At 61.3% G+C, this 18,717-nt stretch overlaps 2 protein-coding genes across 2 annotated transcripts; one reads left to right on the forward strand and one right to left on the reverse strand.

The window, feature by feature from the left end:
• Positions 1–2,814: 2,814 nt before the first annotated feature.
• On the reverse strand, positions 2,815–3,321 carry TRNP1 (TMF1 regulated nuclear protein 1; the record flags this gene model as incomplete). Its single annotated transcript, XM_084274145.1, has 1 exon — positions 2,815–3,321. The coding sequence occupies one exon, from the start codon at positions 3,319–3,321 to the stop codon at positions 2,815–2,817; it is 507 nt and encodes a 168-aa protein (XP_084130271.1).
• An 8,508-nt stretch (positions 3,322–11,829) lies between these two features.
• KDF1 (keratinocyte differentiation factor 1) lies at positions 11,830–14,741 on the forward strand (the record flags this gene model as incomplete). The annotated part of the gene is made up of 3 exons (XM_084274210.1): positions 11,830–12,925; positions 13,820–13,894; positions 14,529–14,741. The coding sequence occupies 3 exons, from the start codon at positions 11,830–11,832 to the stop codon at positions 14,609–14,611; spliced, it is 1,254 nt and encodes a 417-aa protein (XP_084130336.1). The 3' UTR covers positions 14,612–14,741.
• Positions 14,742–18,717: the final 3,976 nt, after the last annotated feature.

The following is an 18,717-nucleotide window of genomic DNA, read 5'->3' on the forward strand; positions in this document are numbered from 1 at the left end:
TCTTTTGGGTGTTCCCAGAGGGGCACCCAGAGCAGACAGGGTGGATTTGTGAGGACACCCAGGATCTCCTCCTTTGCCCTCCCACCAAACCTCCCGTCCTCACTCACTCCATCAGCCTCCAGACTGATGGGAACATGGGAACCAGCACCTGAGTTATGAGGGATGTCGTGTTCCAGCTCATGATGCTGCAGGGACACAGAGCGTGAGGAGCCTGTGACCGTACAGGGACCAAAGGGGGGTCGGGGGGGAACTGTTGCATCACAGGATTTGGAATTATTTCATCTTTCTGCTTTAATGGAGTTTTTTTTAATGGTCTTTCCCTGCGATTCCTTTAAGTAGGTTCTGCTCTAATCAGGTCAAAAGCTGATTTGCAAATAATCACCAGGGAAGGGGGGAAAAAAAAACCTGAGGGATTTAAGCCCAAGCTGTGCATTTCATACTATTAATTGAAAGCCGGGGAGAGATAATGTGTCCCTTCCCCTGGCTGAGACCTGTAAGCTGCTATTAGCAGCAGCCTCCCCGCCCGGCTCAGGGAATCACCCCCCGGCTGGGATTACAGCTCCAAAACCCTCCAGCAGCCGGGTGAAAGGGCGGAAATCCGGGAGCAGGGAGCAGGTAGGGGGTGTCGGAGCATCCTCGGGCTCTGCGCAGGGCAGCACGAACCCTGAATCATTGTCAGGGATTAATGGGAGCAAGACGCGTCCCTCCCCCGGCACATGACTGTGCTGGCGGCTCAGGTACTTCTCTGCCACCCCAATTTCTGCACCCCTGTCCCTTCTCTGTGACTTTCAGGACAGGCTCTGTCTGTCTGTGTACAGCTGAGGTGCCTGGCAGAGCCCCCAGCTGCCCACACTCCACAGGCAGCTCCTGACTGACACCTTTGCCACATCCCCACACACAGGGATGAGAGGATGCAGAGGTCAGTGATCAGAGAAACCCCCTCCCCAGCATTAATTACATGCCATTAACGGGGCTTATTTCCTAATCCCCATCCTCATCCCCCTCTGGGTTCTCTTCCAGCCCCACAGAAGGGCAGCACGTTGTCACGAACAGGATCTATCACAGTTCAGTTCTGACCGTGCTCCAGTGAGGAGGGGGGGGGGGGGTTACACACAGAGCCCCCCCCTGCCTCACACCAAGGTACTCGCGGCACATTCATGAGTCAGTGAAACCCACCCCACCCCCCACCCCCCCAGCCTGAATCAAGCGGATTTTTCTTAATTAAAAAGAAACTCAGGGGTGGGTTGTGGTTTTCCAGAGGGATGGGGGGTGAGGGAAGTGGGGGGGTCATGCAGCCCCTGGGCAAAGCCAGTGCAGAAGCTGGGTGCAGCAAAGCGAGCCCCGGGTCGGGTACGGTTCACCCGGGGATGCGGCGGCTGCGTGCGGTGAAGGGCCGGGCTCCACAAGGGCTTCGCTGGCTGAACAGTCCCCGGCGGGGAAGGGATGATGCTGCCAGTCCCAGCCCCCCAGCCTGAGGCCGGCTCAGGGCTGGTGGGGCAGAGATGGGGACAGCGGGTCCCACACGAGCCTGTCCGGAGAAGGATGTTTGTCCCAAGGCCACGTGCGCCTCCATGTGCCTTCTCGCCCCTCCGGAGCCCGCGGTGACAGGTCCTGCTGCAGGGTGACATTGAGGATGCCCAAGGACTCTCGCTGGAAGCACGGGGAGGCTCCGAGTGTCACCTGCCTGACGGGCATCACAGCAGTCCCAAAATCCGGCTGCGTGGGAGTTGAAGGGCGCCGGTGCCATCGCAGGGCCAGTCCTCTTCTGCACCCACAGGGGTGCCCAGTCCAGACCCAAAATCCCTGTCCGGGGATGGGGGAAGTGGGGGGGACCCTGAGCCTTCTTGATCCCCCACTGAGGCTTGTGGGGGGCATGTGGAGGCTGCGTCCAAGCCCCAGCGTGAGGCACATTCCCACCAGTATCCTGCTGGGCCAGAGCATCGGGGACCCCTCCGGGGGGTAGTGGGGCTTGGACAGGGAAGGGGTGATGCCCCATAGCACCTGCCCTGAACCTGCTGCCTTGTGGGGGAGGTGGCCCCAGCCTGGGCTGGGGGTGCTCGCAGCACAGCCCCTTGTAAACACCCCAGACCCTGCAGGGTCTCCCAACCCCATGGGGGTTCTCAGACCCTGCTGGGTGCCCCAACCTCCCAGCCATCATTGTCATTGTCCCCCCTCCCCAGTCTGCCAGCTCGCTGCACGCCCCTGGAGCCCTGACCCTGCAGGGTCCCTCAGGCACCCCAAACCCCCAGTGTCCCCCACAGACATCCCCACCCAGATTCCTCTGGGTACCCCAAGGTTCCCAGACCCTGCTGGGTCCCCTGGAGTACCCCAATCCCACAGGTCCCCTAGGGAACCCCAAGCAGCTCATACACCACCCCCCCATCAGGCCCTCAAGGCCATCACTGAGGTCCCCAGACCCTGCTGGGATCCCCAGACCCGCCCACCCCCTGTCCTAGGATCCCCCTGGGACCCCAAACCCAACTGACCCACTGGACTCCCCAGGACTTCCTCAAGGTCCCCAGACCCTGCTGGGTCCCCCCACATCACGTGGTCCCCGAGAACCCCCCACACACACACCCACCAACACCCCTCTACAACTCCCAAACCCACAGGGTCCCCCAGGGACCCCCAAGCCTTCCTTACCCACCGGGTCCCTGCCCGTCGAGCTCCCCAGGCCCCCCTCAGCGACCCCACGCCCCGCTGGGTCCCTTCCACCCCATGGGGTCCCATCCCATCCCCCAAACCCTGCCGGGTCCCAGCCCACCAGACTCCCAGGACCCCCTCCAGACCCCCCCACCTCCCACCCCGAGCTCCTCAGGCGGAGCTGCGGGGCGCGACGGGCAAGCGACGGGCAGCGGCGGCCGGTGATGCGGCGCCGCGGGGGCGTGCGGGGCCCCAGGGGACGCAGCTGCGGAGGGCGCGGGCGGCGGCCAGGAGCGCGGCGGGCCGGGGCCGGGGCCGGCGCCGCAGCCCCTTCTGCAGCCGCTGGCTCTGCGCCGCCAGCGCCAGCTGCGCCTGGGCCACGCCGGCTCCCAGGCGGCCCAGGGCCTCGGCGCGGGCGGCCAGGCGCAGCTCGGCGTGCCGCAGGGCGCAGTGCACCTGCCAGACGCGGCCCTCCAGCTCCGCCGCCGCCCGACGGCGACCCTCGGCCGCCACCAGCCGCCGCCTCGCCGCCGCCAGCTCCACCGGTCCGGGGCTGCCGCTGCTGCCGGTGCCGCTGCTGGTCCCGGTGCCGGTGCCGCCGCCGCTGCCGCCGCCGCCGCGCTCGGGGCGCTGCTCGCCGAGCTCCGTCGGACCCGGATCCGCTGCCGCCGCCGCCATGGGAACGGGAACGGGGAGCGGGGCAGGGACGCGCCGAGGATATATAGAGCCCGGGGGCGGCGCCGGCTCCGTGCGGCTCGGCCCCGCCGGGGGCGGCTCCGGCACCGGCTCCGCACCGGCACGGGGCGGGGGGGGGAAGGAAGGACGCGACCCCGGCCCGGTAACGGTACGGCCTTGGCGGGGGATGCTCGGTAGGGCAGTGGGAGCGGGCTCGCTGCGGCTCGGTACCGGTACCGGCACGGCCCCGGGCTCGCTGCGGCTCGGCACCGGCACCGGCACAGCCCCGGGCTCGCTGCGGCTCGGTACCGGCACGGCTCCGGACTCGGTGCAGCGTCGGGCTCGGTATAGCCCAGCACGGCCCCCGCCCTGGTACGGCACGGTAACGGCACCGGTCCGGTGGCGTTAGTGATGCCGGAAAGCTGCCCTCCCTTTGGGGGGGGGGTGTGTCACTGGGAAAGGCTGGACTGGGAGGGGGCTACTGGGAGGGGTTACCGGAGGTGTCACTGCGACAGGATTAGGCTGGGGAGGGATGCTGGGGAGGGATGCTGGGAACGGCCGGGCTGGGGAGGGATGCTGGGGAGGGATACTGGGAACGGCCGGGCTGGGGAGGGATGCTGGGGAGGGATACTGGGAGTGGCCGGGCTGGGGAGGGATACTGGGGAGGGATACTGGGGCGATTTACTGGGAAGGGCTGGTAGGAAAGGCTGCACTGGGAAGGGTTACTGGAGCGGCTGGTTTCGTGCCTGCAGCCCCTGGGAGAAGCAGCTCGAGAAGCTCCTTGTGCTGTTTGGGGGATGCTGGTGCCCCGACCGGCAGCCTGGGGCAGGGAAAGGGCAGCGGCAGCCCCCATCCTCCCCTCCCATCCCCTGGGTGTCCCAGCCTTGGGGTGCTGGTACCAGGACAGCGTGTCCTTGGGTGCAGGACTGGCACGGTGACATCGCTGCCAATGTAATGATCATTTAAGGGGGCGATAACAGAGCTGAGAGGGGGCTGGGATGGTGTGGGGAGGGGGCTGGAGTAGGAGGGTGCTAGTGCCACCTTGCTCCCCCCAGGGAGCTGCATCTTCTTGTAGGTGTGTGGGGTAAAGGCACCTCATGTTGCACGGCTGAGAGGATAGAAGGGTCCATGGAACGAGGGAGCTGGGGTCTCATCCCATCCCCAGACAGGAGCAAAAGCCTAAACCAACCCCCCCACCCCCAGCCTAAACGTGTTCCAGGCAGAGCCCCGTCCAGGCCTGCAGCGAGTGTCACCCTGCACACACGAGCTGCTGGCAGCTTTGCTTTACCTTAGAGGGAAGAAATAACCCCCCATCCCTTGTGCTTTGCGTGGATGCTTGTTCCTGCCAGCGCTGCCAGACACCGGCGCAGCGTCAGAGGCTGCGGCTGCGTCAGCGCTGCCGGCCCCCGCTGCCTGCGCAGCCCCCACGGCATCTCCTCTGCCTGGGGTCACACACACAGCCTGGGGTCACACACACACAGCCTGGGGTCACACACACACACACACAGCCTGGGGTCACACACACACACACACAGCCTGGGGTCACACACACAGCCTGGGGTCACACACACACAGCCTGGGGTCACACACACAGCCTGGGGTCACACACACACACAGCCTGGGGTCACACACACAGCCTGGGGTCACACACACAGCCTGGGGTCACACACACACACAGCCTGGGGTCACACACACAGCCTGGGGTCACACACACAGCCTGGGGTCACACACACACACAGCCTGGGGTCTCACACACACACAGGGGGTCACACACGCACAGCCTGGGGTCACACACACAGCCTGGGGTCACACACGCACAGCCTGGGGTCACACACACACAGGGAGTCACACACACACAGCCTGGGGTCACACACACAGAGCCTGGGGTCACACACACACAGGGGGTCACACACACACAGCCTGGGGTCACACACACAGCCTGGGGTCACACACACAGCCTGGGGTCACACACACACAGCCTGGGGTCACACACACACAGCCTGGGGTCACACACAGAGCCTGGGGTCACACACACAGCCTGGGGTCACACACACAGAGCCTGGGGTCACACACACACAGGGGGTCACACACACACAGCCTGGGGTCACACACACAGCCTGGGGTCACACACAGAGCCTGGGGTCACACACACACAGCCTGGGGTCACACACGCACAGCCTGGGGTCACACACACAGCCTGGGGTCACACACACAGCCTGGGGTCACACACACACAGGGGGTCACACACACAGCCTGGGGTCACACACACACAGCCTGGGGTCACACACAGAGCCTGGGGTCACACACACAGCCCCAACATCCCCTCAAGCTCTGCGGGCTGCGTGTCAGGCTGTAGGAAAGCTGATGCCCAGGCTGAGCCACCCTCATGTACCCAATCTGAGGGGTGCTGCCCTGGGGTAGGCTCAGGATCAAAGCTCCTCTCTGGCTCCCTGTGCTCCCAAAGCAACCCTGGGGTCAGGCAGGTGTTAAACAGAACATCCTCCTCTCTGGTTTATTTTTTGACCTGCTCTGGTGCAACCTGGACCCCCAAGGGTACCCCCAAAGGGGGGAAGGTCCAGGGTCTGTCTTGCAGTGAGCTTCCCCCAGTCCCCCAAGGGGAAACCTCAGAACTGCTGAGGTTGGAGGAACCTCTGGAGGTGCCTCCTCTGTCTGCCACCTGCTCAGCAGTTAATTGCTCTGTTGGGTCACTCTGCAGGTCTGTGCTGCTCGTCCCCTTCCCAGCTCCAGCCCTGGGGTGAGAAAAGGAAGAGGAAACCAGGAGCTGGTGAGCCTGGGTGAGAAATATGAAGAGGCCAGATGTGCAGAGGACATTGGCTGCTGAGGCTGAGGGTGCCAGCGTGTCCCCAGACTGTCCCAACCGGCCACAGTACATCCCAGTAGAGGAGAAGACTGGTAAAGGCAAATACAACACAAGAACCCCCAGCTCCCAGGGTAAGTCACTGCCTGAGCCCCAGAAACACCCCCCCCCCACCCCCACCCCCTGTGCTGCTGTGGGACTCTGCCTGGGCTGACAAGCTATTAATGATTTAGCAGAGGAGTCTGAAATTAGCAGCACTCAGAATAAACCTCTCTGATGCACAAGCCCTGTTGAGAGTGTTGTTCTCCCTTCCCTGGCAGTGACCCTCTGCACCCCACAGCCACAGATGGGATGGGGCACCGGGCTGCATCCTCTGTGCTCTGCCCCAGGGTAGGGCAGCTCTGCTGAGGGCTGGGTGCTGGCCTCTTATCTCCAGGGTCTTTAAAGCCCCGTGCTGGGGTGTCCTCCAGACAACTGAAGCCTTATTACAGCCAGTGAATGATTAACATCAGTGCCATCTCTCCCAGGCTCTCTGCAGGTTTCTTCCCCAAGTGTCACAGTTACCAGGGCGGGGGGGGGACCAGGCGCTGCTCTCTTATCCTGGCCCAGTTGGAGGGAAGGAATCCTGCAGCAGGATCTCAGGATTAAGCCCCAGCACTCCTGGGCTGACCCAGGAGCCCTGGCACCTGGGTGGCAGCTGGGCTGGGAGGTGATGGGGTGTGGGGCACATGTGGGATCCATGGGGCATTAAGCAGTGGGGTGCTGGGCTTGGGGGAGGGCACATGGTGCTGCTCATCCTGGCAGTGCCAGGCTCGACGGGGCAGCGCTGGGAGAGGGTTGGTGGTCAGGATCCCTGCCCAAGGCACCTGGCAGCACAGGAGATGCTGCTGCTCCAAGCAGCACTTGGAGTCACACACCAACCAAAGCTGGGCCAGGGAAATGACACCGCTGGAATTAAGCACAGGGTGCCTGTGCCAGAGGCTTAAACAAACACACACGGTCTTTGTGCCCTTTAGAGAAGGAATGAGCTCCTTGGCACCAGCACCATCCTTTGAATCGATTTCTCTCTCTCCCTTTTCCTCTTGGAAACCGGCTGGAGCATCCGAGCCGAGCGGCTGCCACTCCAGCTGCACCCTCAGAGCACAGCTGACATCCTGCTGGACCTCCTCCCTGCCTCCTGCTTGCCCCCTTCCCCTCCTTTCCTCCAGACCTTCAGAAAAGGATCCAAACGCCCCCCCTCCCCCCCCAAAGTGGGACCTGGGCCCCCGGGAGTGCTGGGTATCCCTGCAGCAGGTGTTTCCCCCAGTGCCACCACTGCCCCAAGGGAAACTGGGCAGAAACGACCACTCCCAGTAGGAGAAGGGGTGGACAATGGTGCTGCTTTGCAGGGTGCCAAGCTGAGAGGGTGTAACCGCCCCCCACCAAAGGGTGGGAGCCAGGCAGGACAGGGCAGCAGGAGGGGCAGCCGAAGGCTTTGCGGGTGTTGAAGTGCTTGGGCCAGGTGTGGCCCGGGTGGAGGGTCATCCAGGGGCGGATGGGCTCCTGACTCACGTGAGAGGCACCCAAAACCACAGGCAGCACCCAGGGGGACGAGCACCCAGCGCCGGTGAGGCTCAGCGACCGGAACCCGTGGGGATGGGGATCCCCGGGGACGGGCATCCTTAGGGGCAGGACCCTCAGGGACGGGGGGCTCTGCGGGGCGGGACCCTCGGGGACAGGATGCTTCGGGACAGGGATCCCGGGGAACCAGCCCCTTGGGGATGGTGGGGACCTCGGGGACGGGGAAGGAGCCGAGGAGGGGCGAGGAGCCCTGGAGACGGGGTAGTCGGGGGTCACAGAGCCCCGGGGACGAGGATCCTCGGGCCGGGGCTGGGGGGGGGTGCCCCAAAGCGCAGCCCTCGGGGCCGGGGCTCTGCGCGGCCCGGCGCAGCTTCGCCCCGCGCTCTGCTGTCCCTCGCGGCGGCCCGTCGGGCCGGGTCACGTGGCTCACCTGGCCCAGGTGAGGCGGGGCCGGCGCCGCTCCCGGCTCGCAGGTAACGTCGGGCCGGGGGCGCCGCGGGGGGACGGGGCGGGACGGGGGGTCCGGGACGCGGGGCTCGGCCCACCGGGCCCGGCCCACCGGCAGCACCCGCCGCCGCTCGGCGCTTCGCCTGGCGGGGCCGCCCGGCCCGGGCCCGGGGGCGGCAACAGGCCGCGACCGGCGGGGAGGGGACGGGACGGGAGGGGAGGGGCGGGCGCTGCCCCCTGCGCCGGGATCGCCGCGGCTTCCCCGGGCCCCGACCCGCCGCCGGCACCGGCTCCGTGCGCCCCGGGCCGGCCCCGAGACGGGCGTCCCCCGGCAGGGCTGGGGGCCCGGCTCCGGCCCACCCCCGCCGCCAGCTGCCCCCTCCCGCCGCGCCGGGCCCTGCCCTGCGCCCGCCCCGGGGGCCGGTGTCGGTAGGAGCCCTGCGGGGTGGGGAGAGGAGAGGCCGGGTCTCCCTGGCCCCCGCTGGGCTGGGCTGGGCCGGGCCGGGCCGGGCTGGCAGGCGGGGGGTAGTGGGGAGAGGCCAGGCCCTGCCCGGCCGGGCCCGCGGCTCAGCAGCTCTCGGCCGCCGGCTTGTGTCTCCGGAGAACTCCCCGCCTCAAGGACGGCCGGGGGTCCTGGGCGGGCACAGGGGCCTCTGCGTGGTGCCCGGGCAGGGGGCTCCCCTCATACAGCACTTGATTTTGGGGGGAGGAAGGGGGAGCTTTTGTTTCCCTGCACCACGGGGCAGCCTGGGTCAGCAGCTGGGACCAGGGAGGTTTGGGCCAGGGGTAGGAGAGGCCTCTCAGCCCGGCTGGTTGTGTCCTGAGGGGGTGAGGGGGAGGATGCAGGAGCACAGGGGGGAGGCTGGACCCCTGTTACTCAGGGTCAGGGTCTCTATTGCTGCCCGGTGCTGGCAGAACAGATGGGAGTCCAGGAGCTTTATGAGGCAGCTTTTGGCTCCTGGCTGGGCTGATTAGGAAACTTTAAAGCTTTAAGAAGTATCTGTGTGTCAGTCCATCCTGAGTTTAGGTCCTCTGGCCCCTGTTTAAGTGAATGCTTTGGCCTCCCTGGCTTTTAGCTGCAGGGGTGATACAGTTGTTGGCAAACTGATGTGAGCTCATCAGGCAGATTCCCAGTGTAACCCAGCTCTTCTCCAAACTTCTCAAGGAATCCTGTCCCCTGAACAATGAAGATCTTAGACCCTGGGTAACTCTCAGAGGCACGAACTCTGCCTCCCTCCCTGCTCTCCTGAAGCAGATGCTGAAGCCCTTCAGAAGGATCAACTCTGCTCGCCTGCGGCGTCTGCGTGAGGACAGACAGACCCCCCAGAGATCCTGTGAGTACCAGCCCAGCTGGGGAGCTCAGCCTGAGCTTTTCTTTGGGGCTGCAGGTTTAGGTTCAGTCAGAGAAGCTGTGGGATGGAGGAGCTGTGCTCTGTATGTGTTCCCAGGGAATGAACCCTTTGGGGGTGTGATGCTGTGGGCACAGGAACACGAGCTGTGGTGGGAAGGGGACGAGCTGGGTGTTTGGGGCTGGAGGGGTCAGGGGGTGTGTTACAATGTCAGGCAACCTCTGTGCCTGTGAGTCTCTTTCTGTAGAGCTGAGATCATCATAGAATCACAGAATCCCAGACTGGTCTGGGTTGGAAGGCACCCCAAGGGTCACAGAGCTCCAACCCCCTGCCACAGGCAGGGACACCAACCTCCAGGCCTGGAGCTACACAAGGCTGCCCAGGGCCCCAGCCAACCTGGCCTTGAACACCCCCAGGGATGGGGCACCCACCCCCCCCTGGGCAGCCTGTTCCAGCCCCTCACCACTCTGTTTGTAAAGAACTTCCCCCTAATATCTCTTCTCCCCCTTCCCTCCTCCAGCTTCACTCCATCCCCTTGTCCTGCCAGTCTCTGCCCTTTACAAGCTGATTCCCCTCCTGTTTCTCTGCTCCCTTCAGGGACTGGAAGGTGCAATGAGGTCCCCCCACAGCCTTCTCTTCTCCAGGCTTCTCCCTATGTCAAAGATGCTCTGAAACTTCAGAATATTATATATTACTGTATCAATTATTCTTGCTGTGTGTAGTCCAGATCCTCTCAGTGAGCTCTCAGTGTGGAGGGAAGCTTCCCAGTGAGCAGTGCTGTGCTTAGACCAGCTCAACTCTTCTGGGCTGGGGTTTTGATTTTGAACTGTGTTACAGAACTGCCAGAGCTGAGTTAAAAAACCCCACCCAGTTCTGACCCCAGACTTTCCCCTGGTGCCCAGCCTGGGGAGCTCTGCCCTGCTCAGTGCTGGAATTGGAGCACCAGGGGCTTCTGTACTGAACCTGCTGCCCAGGAGCACGGGAAGGGAGCCCCTGGGACATGCCCTGCTTGGGAAGTGTTGTAAGCTCATGGGCCCAAGGTATTCCTGGAAAGCTGTGATGTGCTGGAGCTGCCTGGGGAGGGATTCCCAGCCTGTGCCCATTTCTCTGTGGGGACAACACTGCTGTTTGTTTTTAAAGAAGGGGAAAAGAGGCTCAGACAAGGCAGGACAGATGTGTTTATTCATGCTTGAGGTGCCCTATAGAAAGGGGACAGTCTGAAACCACTTAAGCTATGGCTGGGCTTTCACTGCCTATTAATTAGCCTAATTAGTATTTAAAAGGATCTCTTGGGGGTGAAAGCAGTGTTAGCCAAGAAGAGCTTAGAGACCGTGGATGATTTAGGGGCCCACTGTAGTCTGGGATCAGAGCAGCAGCAGGGGAAGTGGGGAGGGACAGCCCTGAGCTGACATCCCTCACCCATAACAGGGAGGTTCCCTGTGCCAGACTCAGGGTCTGTGGAGCTAAATGGTACCAGAGGACTGAGTACAACCAGTTTACTCCTGTGTGCAGACCTGGGGCAGCCGTGTTAGTACCGTGGCAAGGAGACAAACAGTCGAGGAGTCAGTCTGCTGTAGGATTTCTGTGGTGGGGCTTCCTGAGGGTCTTGTGAAGGTGCTGTGAGACCCATTTACTGGTGAGATCCTCTCTCTAGTCCAGGTGAAGGGATCTGTTCCCCAGCACAGTGCTGGGGGCCTTGGCATGACAGGCAGAAATCATCAGTGTGGGTGAGGCCACGTTGCTAAACCCCCCTGGTGGGGATCTCAGCAGATATCCCCAGCCTGGGCTGGCAGTTTGCATGGTGATTGACTGCTCCTCATCTTGGCCTGGGTGTTTTGGGGTGTTTTGAAATGGATCAGTGCTGTCAGGGCCGGCCTAATCCCCAGGAATGCAAGACAAAGGGGAAGTTGTTTCAAAGAAGCTACTTTCCCTTTGGAGCCTGTGAGCTGGCTCCACCTACGCTGCTGCATGGCTCATTTATTGCTCTGCAGCCTGACTCCTCTTTCCAGCTGCGCTGAGGGGACCTGTTCTGAAGGTTACAGGGATTTTGATGTCAAAACCCAGTCCTTTTAGATCCTCTCCCTTCTGACTGAGCATCTGCCAAAGGAAGAGGCAGAGTAGCCAGAGCGCCCTGGAGCGCAGCGGGGTCCCTGCTCTGTGCTGAGCACCAGTCCCAGCACAAAAACACAGCCCTAAAGAGCTGAGATGTTGCCTTTGAGCTCAGGAAGGGCTGAATGTGGGTGTCAGGTCCTTCTCTGCCCCTCAGCAGCTCTGGTGGCGAATGCTGTGTGTGACGTGATTCCTCCTTGCCATGTGCAGGTGCCTGAGCGCTCAGCCATGCTGGGCCAGAGAACAGGACTCCCCCACGACCTCAACAGCCACCGCCAGCAGAACCAGTCCCACCAGGAGGCCGTGCCCCTGCGGACCAGGGCGTCCAAGGAGAGCGATGTCAGCTTGGAGGTGTTCAGTGGCTCCACACCCGACATCAAGCAGAGCCGCTCCAGGGCCCAGCAGATGCGGGACCGGAGAGGTCGCAAGGCTGACCTCAAGGACTGCAGCAGGAGAGAGGCAGAAACCATCACCTTCATTTCTGGGACAGCAGAGGCTCCCCCAAACCAGAGCTTCTGCTGTTCCTCTCTGTCCCGGGCCTGGAACACGTACAAGGCTGTTTTCTGTTGTATAGTGACCTGTGGGGGCTGCTTTCAGGACTGCAGTGTCTGTATCTCCTACCCGGGGCCCCCCGAGACCTCCACCGACGAGGGGAAGAACGGAGATTACAACGGGCGGCTGCCAAACAGCCCCACCAACTCCTCCCCCACTGAGAAGAACGGGAACCAGATCAAAAAATCCAGCATGGGCAGCAGCTTCAGCTACCCAGACGTGAAACTGAAGGGCATTCCTGTCTACCAGAACAGGAGCACCAGCCACCACCTGGAAGCGGATTCGTGCTGCAAAGAGCTGCTGTCAGAGAAGCCCTTCAGGAACAGCATAGAGAAGCCACCGCTGCCCAGCAGCCACCGGAGCTCAGAGGAGTATTACTCCTTCCATGAATCCGACCTGGACATCAGCGAGCTGAACGGCTCCATGTCCAGCAGGGAGATCGACGTCCTGATCTTCAAGAAGCTGACGGAGCTCTTCAGCGTCCACCAGATCGACGAGCTGGCCAAGTGCACCTCAGACACTGTCTTCCTGGAGAAGACCAACAAGATCTCGGACCTTATCAATAGCATAACTCAGGACTACAACCTGGACGAGCAGGATGCTGAGTGCAGGCTGGTCCGGGGCATCATCCGCATCAGCACCCGGAAGAGCAGGGTCCGGCCCCACATCTCGGTCCCAGCCAGCCAGAGCCAGGAGGAGAAGTCCAGCAGGGGCAACGCGCCCGACAGCGGCAACGAGACCATGCTGGAGTCCATGGTCATCAGCCAGGACGGTAGGTGGGGGCTCCTGGCTTTGAGAAGGGAGGGTTGTTTTATCAGAGCTGCAGGGATGTGCCCGTGGAGCGGGGCTGGAGGTTGCTGCCTGTCTTCAGGGTGGGCTGCGACGTGTGAGTGGAGGTCCTCAGGTGTTACCAGAGACCTCTGCTGCTGTGCCTTTCCTCACAGTATCTTCTGCCACTGAAGTTTGTGCTGAGTAATGGAAGGGCTTATTCTGCTGCTGCTGCTGCAAGGGTTCTGCCTTTCCTCCTCACCTCTGAGCTGGGCAGAAAAAGCATGAGTCAAACCTAACTGGTATGACCAGACGAGCTGGCTCGTGCCAGAGGATGTCCAGTTACTGAGCTGGCTCTCCTGCACGCTCTGCTCTCTGCAAAGGTCACCCTGAAACAGCCCTGGCAGAGCTGAGATCTCCTGTGTGCCACGGGGTGAGGAGCAGGTGGGAAGTACCCCAGCCAAGGGGAGGGAAAGGCCTTGGCCACAGTGCAAGTGCCTGGTGGGTGCCTTTGATTGTGTGATTCCTCCTCACCCGAGCAGCCTGAAGCACCCGACCTCCAGAACAGGTTCTCAGAGAGCTGCTTGTGGAAAGACCCTGGAGAGCTGAGTTGGGGGAGGAGGGGAAGGAAACACTTAGAAGTAACGGGGGAACTGGGAGGGAACTGGGTGGCTGCTGCATTTCCCAGCTTAGCAGAAAGGCTGCTCCTGCTTCCTGGTGCTTAAGGACCACGAAGCTGAGATTAGGGAGACAAAGGTGGGAGCAACCCAGGAGAGTCAGACTGATCCTTCCCTGTTAGGGAGGGTGGTGCCGACCCAAGGAGAGCCCTGGGATCTCCTCTCCTGAGTCACAGCTGCCTGTCCTTCCCCTGTCCCAGGCTCTTTTGGTTTCATTCCAGATCTGGCTGTGCAGATATCAGAAGAAACACCAGCAGATGTGATGGCCAGGAACATGCGGCGACACAGCAGCGCAGGTACCGCGCCCACCAGGGCATCCTGGGAGCAAGGGGAGCACCCTGAACTGCCCAAATTATCTGTCCCCTCAGGTCTCACCACCTGCAGAGGCCGAGCTGACACCAGCCCCTTAGGTTACCCTAAGGGTAGAGTTCTCTGGAAGCTTGGGGAGCAAAGGAGGCTCAGACAGCTGGGGAAGGGGAATGGCACCCAAATTTGGAGTGTTCTCAGTGCACAGTCTTTAGCCCCAGAGCTTCAGTCTCCTGGTATCCTGACCAAGTTTGGGGCTGTGTTTGGGGTGTGACCAGCTGAGGTCACAGCTGGGTTATACTGGGAACAAAAGGAACTGTGCAAAAGGGAAGCAGAGGCGGGTGATGGGCTGTCCCCTGAGCCTGTGTCCTCGCAGCTTGTGTGCTCCTCTCCAAAGAGCAGCCCAGGGTTGAAAGACAAGCTTCCCCTGGGTAATAACAGCTCCCTCCTCAAAGATGGCTGCAGTCTGGGCAGGGCTCTTCCCAGCCTGTGGGGTTTCTGTGGCTTCCTCCTCCCTCCTGATCCGCAGCCCCTTTTGTGGCAGGTGCGTGTCTAACTGCCAGGCACTGGGCTGTTGGAGTTCAGCCTGTCTAATGTCACCATCTCTTCTCTTTCCTCCCCAAGGCTCTCCAACGAGCAGAGATTCTTCTTTCCAAGACACAGAGACTGACTCATCTGGGGCACCTCTGCTCCAGGTGTACTGCTGAGGAAATGGACCTGCAGCAGGCAGCTCCTCGAGGCTTCGCTGCGCTCAGACTGCTCCTCCTGCAGCACAGAGAGTGCCCTGTGCCACCTTCTTTTCCCCCCCCAGTCTACCCCAATCCTTTGTTGAAGCCAAACTCCTCCTCCTGCCTGAATTTCACTGGATTATTATTTTCTTTTTGGACAATATAGAGCATCAAGGAAGTGAACTGTGGAGCTGGTGAGCTTGGGAGGTGGAGTGTGTGCCCAGGGAGGAGAAGATGGACAAGGAAGTATCAGATAACCTGTGCTGCTGTGTTTTCCATGTTTAGCCTCAGTGGCCCAGCCCTTCCCTGCTTTGAGGATCTGTTGACCAGTTCTTGCTTTCTGGCTTTGCATAGGGAGTGACAGGAAGGTGTCCCCTGTGTGTGCTGATACTTGAGGTGCCTGGGGACCCAGATCTCTTGTTCAGTGGCAGGTTTGGCCCCAGCAGCCTGTGGTGTTTGCAGTCTCCAGATCTGCTTCTTCCTGCTGCCCCTGAGCGGTGCCATCTCCTGCTGCCTTGGTGAGAAGGTTCTGGTAATGAGGCTCCTTCCCTCTTTGGGCTCTTGGCCAGCTGGGGGGTGGGATGCTGGGGCAGCTGCCCCCTCCCACAGACCATGGGGATCAGCTCTGTGTGGCTGCCTGTCTGCGGGCCTGAGGCTGAGCTGTGCGCCAGTCGGCTCCTCCTCGCTTCTCTGCTGAGCCCCCCGTGTCTCCCCATCCTGCTGGGTGAGCCCTGGGCTGGGGCTGTGGCAGGGGAGGGAAAGACTCTGGTTGTTTTTAGGCTTTTGCAATTCAGACTCAGGCTGTTTGCTGCTGGGAAGTGGTTTAATTGGAAAGGGAAACGTGAGGAGCTCAGGGCTCAGTCCTGCCTTTTCCCCCACGCTGCCTTCTCCTTCCCTTTGCTCCTCTCCAACAGCAGTGGGAAGCAGGAGTGGAGCTGTTACCCTGAGGGCACGGTGCCAGCTGTCCTTGAGGGTTGCAGCAGGAGGAAGCTGTATCTCAGTGGTGCTGCTGCTGGGTGTTTATCAGAGAGCAAACACCTGGAGCCCTGGGACTCCTGTGTACACTCGGGCGCCCTTGGACAGGAATAGAAAAGGCTCAGTTGGGTTTTACCAGCCCTGGAGTAAACACACCCACTGGGTCTGGGGAGAGGGAAACCAAAGCAGGCCCTGTGCTGTGCTGTGGGCCATCTTTCTGTGCCTTAATTGAACTGAAATGTGCCTTTTCCTCATAGCCTGAGATTGCTCTTCAGAAGTGGGGTAGAGAGGGGAAGGGGTTCAGTTCCTCACAGGAGCAGTCGGGCTCATTTCACTGGCCAAAGCCCTTCGCAGGGTCCCTGGCAGAGCCCGGGTTTGTGGAGCGCTGGCGGGTCAGGGGCTGCTTTATAACCCAGACCACAGCTTGAGACACTGACAGAGGGAGATTCTGAGAATAAAGGGGAGAGACTGAGGCTGGGGGTTGGCTTCCCCACCCTGCTTTGTGTTTTAAAACTGTGGGTTTGTGAAAAAAACCCCGTTCCTGCAAGGAAGAGACTTGAAGCTGGGCCGGGCCTCCCAGGGGAGCTGCCTCTGGTCACGTCCTTTGAGCTCCCCACACCCCGACGGACCCGTTGGGCTTCCTGCTCCTAAAGGGGTTTGTAGGTACCTACTGGGACAAGTTTACTTCACCCTGTGCCCTGCCTGGGTCACACTGACACGTAGCTCTGTGCTCTGTGTGCTGGAGCCTTGGAGAGGGGTGAGAAAGGGCCTGTGAAGAGCCACTGGTGGCTTTTACAGGGGCACTGGCACATTTGTCGTGCTCAGGTTGTGTGTGAAGAGCTGAATGTCTGTGGATTAAGCTTGAAAAGAAAAAACACCCCAACAAACCCCAAACCCCAAAGAAAACTCCCAAAAACTCACTAAGAGGAAGACTGTCACCGTGACGGTCCCCGGAGCCGCTGCACCTGGGGTGTCTTAGGGGATCCTTTTGCACTCCTTGGCCTTAAATGTCTAATTTGGTCTTTTTTTATAAAGCTCAAGATGTGCTCTTTACCTCTGCTGTGTCTCTGACGTTCCTGCTTGATCCATTTGGGGACAGCATCCCTCAGCGGAGGGGGCCCAGCCCGGGGAGGGGGGTTGCTGGTCCCTGCTCTCCCAGCAGCACATGGACAGAGAGATTCCTGTCCCTCTGGCAGCGTTTGTCTGTGTCTGGGGGGGTGCACAGGACACTGGGAGGCTGGATGCAAATAAAGGAGCCTCTGGAGACTGTTTGTGTGCAGGGAAAGCTGGACCTTCCCCAAGCAGCACTGCTGGAACTGAGCTCTGGAAAGGCTGATGCTGGGGTGAGGGGGGTGGGAATCACCACCAGCACGTTCCCTGGGGAGCAGAGGGTTACACGAGTCTCTGTGGAGCAGCTGCTGTCCCCAAGGGGCAGGATCAGCTGGGGAGTGATGCTGGCACCATCTCTGGCCCTGAGACCCGAAGGAGCAGAGCTGCACTTTGCAGTTTCACTAAGGGAGCTGCACAGGTCACCCCGGAGCTCCCATCCCGCTGCTGCCCTTCCCTTGCCCTCCCTGGGCAGGACGTGGCTGCAGGTGGTGCCCCTGGGAGGTGAGGGGTGGGGGGTGGAAGCACTGGCACCATCCCCTCTGGGGTTCTGGTTTGGTGGGGTTTCTCCCCTTCAGTTTGGTCTCTCAGGGACCTGTGGTTGTTGTCTGGTCCCTGGGGTCTGGCAGAGCCCAGACTGGAGCCGCCCCGTGCAGGGTCCCTGCCTGTTCACCGCAGCGGCAGGACCCGGCTGTCACCCCAGAAGTGTCCCTCAGCAGGATTTCAAAGCCACAAACGGGTAAGTGCTGCCTCATCTCAGCCAGGCTGGGGCTCCAGGGACCACTCTGTGTCTGAGCCCTCGAACCTGCCCGTTGGGGCCCAGGGAACGGAGCAAAAGCCTTTTGCTGCCCAGCCTGGGCACCCTGTGCAGGGCTGCAGCTGGGGACAGTGGAGACAAGAGGGCTGCTGAGCACAGCCCTGCAAGTCTGGGCTGTGCTCAGCAGCCCTCTGCCTACCCAGCCGCTCCACGGCTCCTCCTGGAAGAGGCTCCCTCAGGCACCTGGGGTAACACACAGAACTGCCTCTGCTTCTCTTTGGGAAAGACTTTCTCAAGGTGTCCGGTCTGGGCACAGGTTCCTGAGCACCCAACTGCTGCACAAACTGCTGCTGCACCATCACTGCTGCTTCTGGGGAGATTTTAAACCCTTCTCTTTAAAATGATGATGCTGCAGTTGCATCTCTGCTGCCAGTCCCATGTCCAGCCACTCAGCTTTCCAGCTCACTGCTCAGATTGGGGTTTCCTTGCTCTCAGCCCCGTGTGGAAGGAACCCACAAGGGGTTTGTGTGCTGAAGGCCACTGTTGTTGTCCCTGGGCTGTCCAGGCTGATGCTGGAGTGGTTTTTTGCTCTGTTGAGTGATCTGGCAGGAGGATGTGGTTGCCCACATCGTGATCTTCCCACCACGAGAGCCCTTTACCTGCTGCCTGTGTGTGAACAGGCTCTTCTCACACAGGAACGTCCTTCTGGGAGCCTGACTCAGCACATCTCCTGGAGACACAGGTTGGATTTCATTTGCCAGGAGATGCTCTGGAGCCTCATGTGGCCCCTCAGCACACTGAGGCAGTGCTGCTCCTCAGCCCAGCCACTTCCCTGGGGCCTGACATGCAGCATGGCCAGGCCACCCCTGCCAGCGCTTCCTCAGGAGTGGGTGGGTAAGGCCTTAAATTCACCTTCCCCATCTGCTCCCTGAATCAATCTGATTTCAGAGCAGATTGACCCTCATTCTTTGCAGGCTGGGTCTTGGAGCTGCAGCTTCTCCTCCAGGCAGGCAGTGATGGAAACTACCTCGTGCCTCAGTTTCCCTCCCTGAGGTTTTGCTCTTCCCACAGCCGCTCTGTGCCGCACTGGTCATCAATGACAGCACAGCCAGGAAGAAGGGGATGAGAAGGGAGGTGTTACTGGCCGAGGAGCCCCTCTGCAGAGCCTGGGTGGCCTCACAGCTTCGCTTTTAAAGGCCTCAAGAAGCAGCGAGGGAGCCGCGGGCAGGTGGGTGGAGGAGCCCTG

The sequence above is a fragment of the Gallinula chloropus genome, assembly GCF_964237585.1.
Source record: "Gallinula chloropus genome assembly, chromosome: 22".
Taxonomy (NCBI): Eukaryota; Metazoa; Chordata; class Aves; order Gruiformes; family Rallidae; genus Gallinula; species Gallinula chloropus.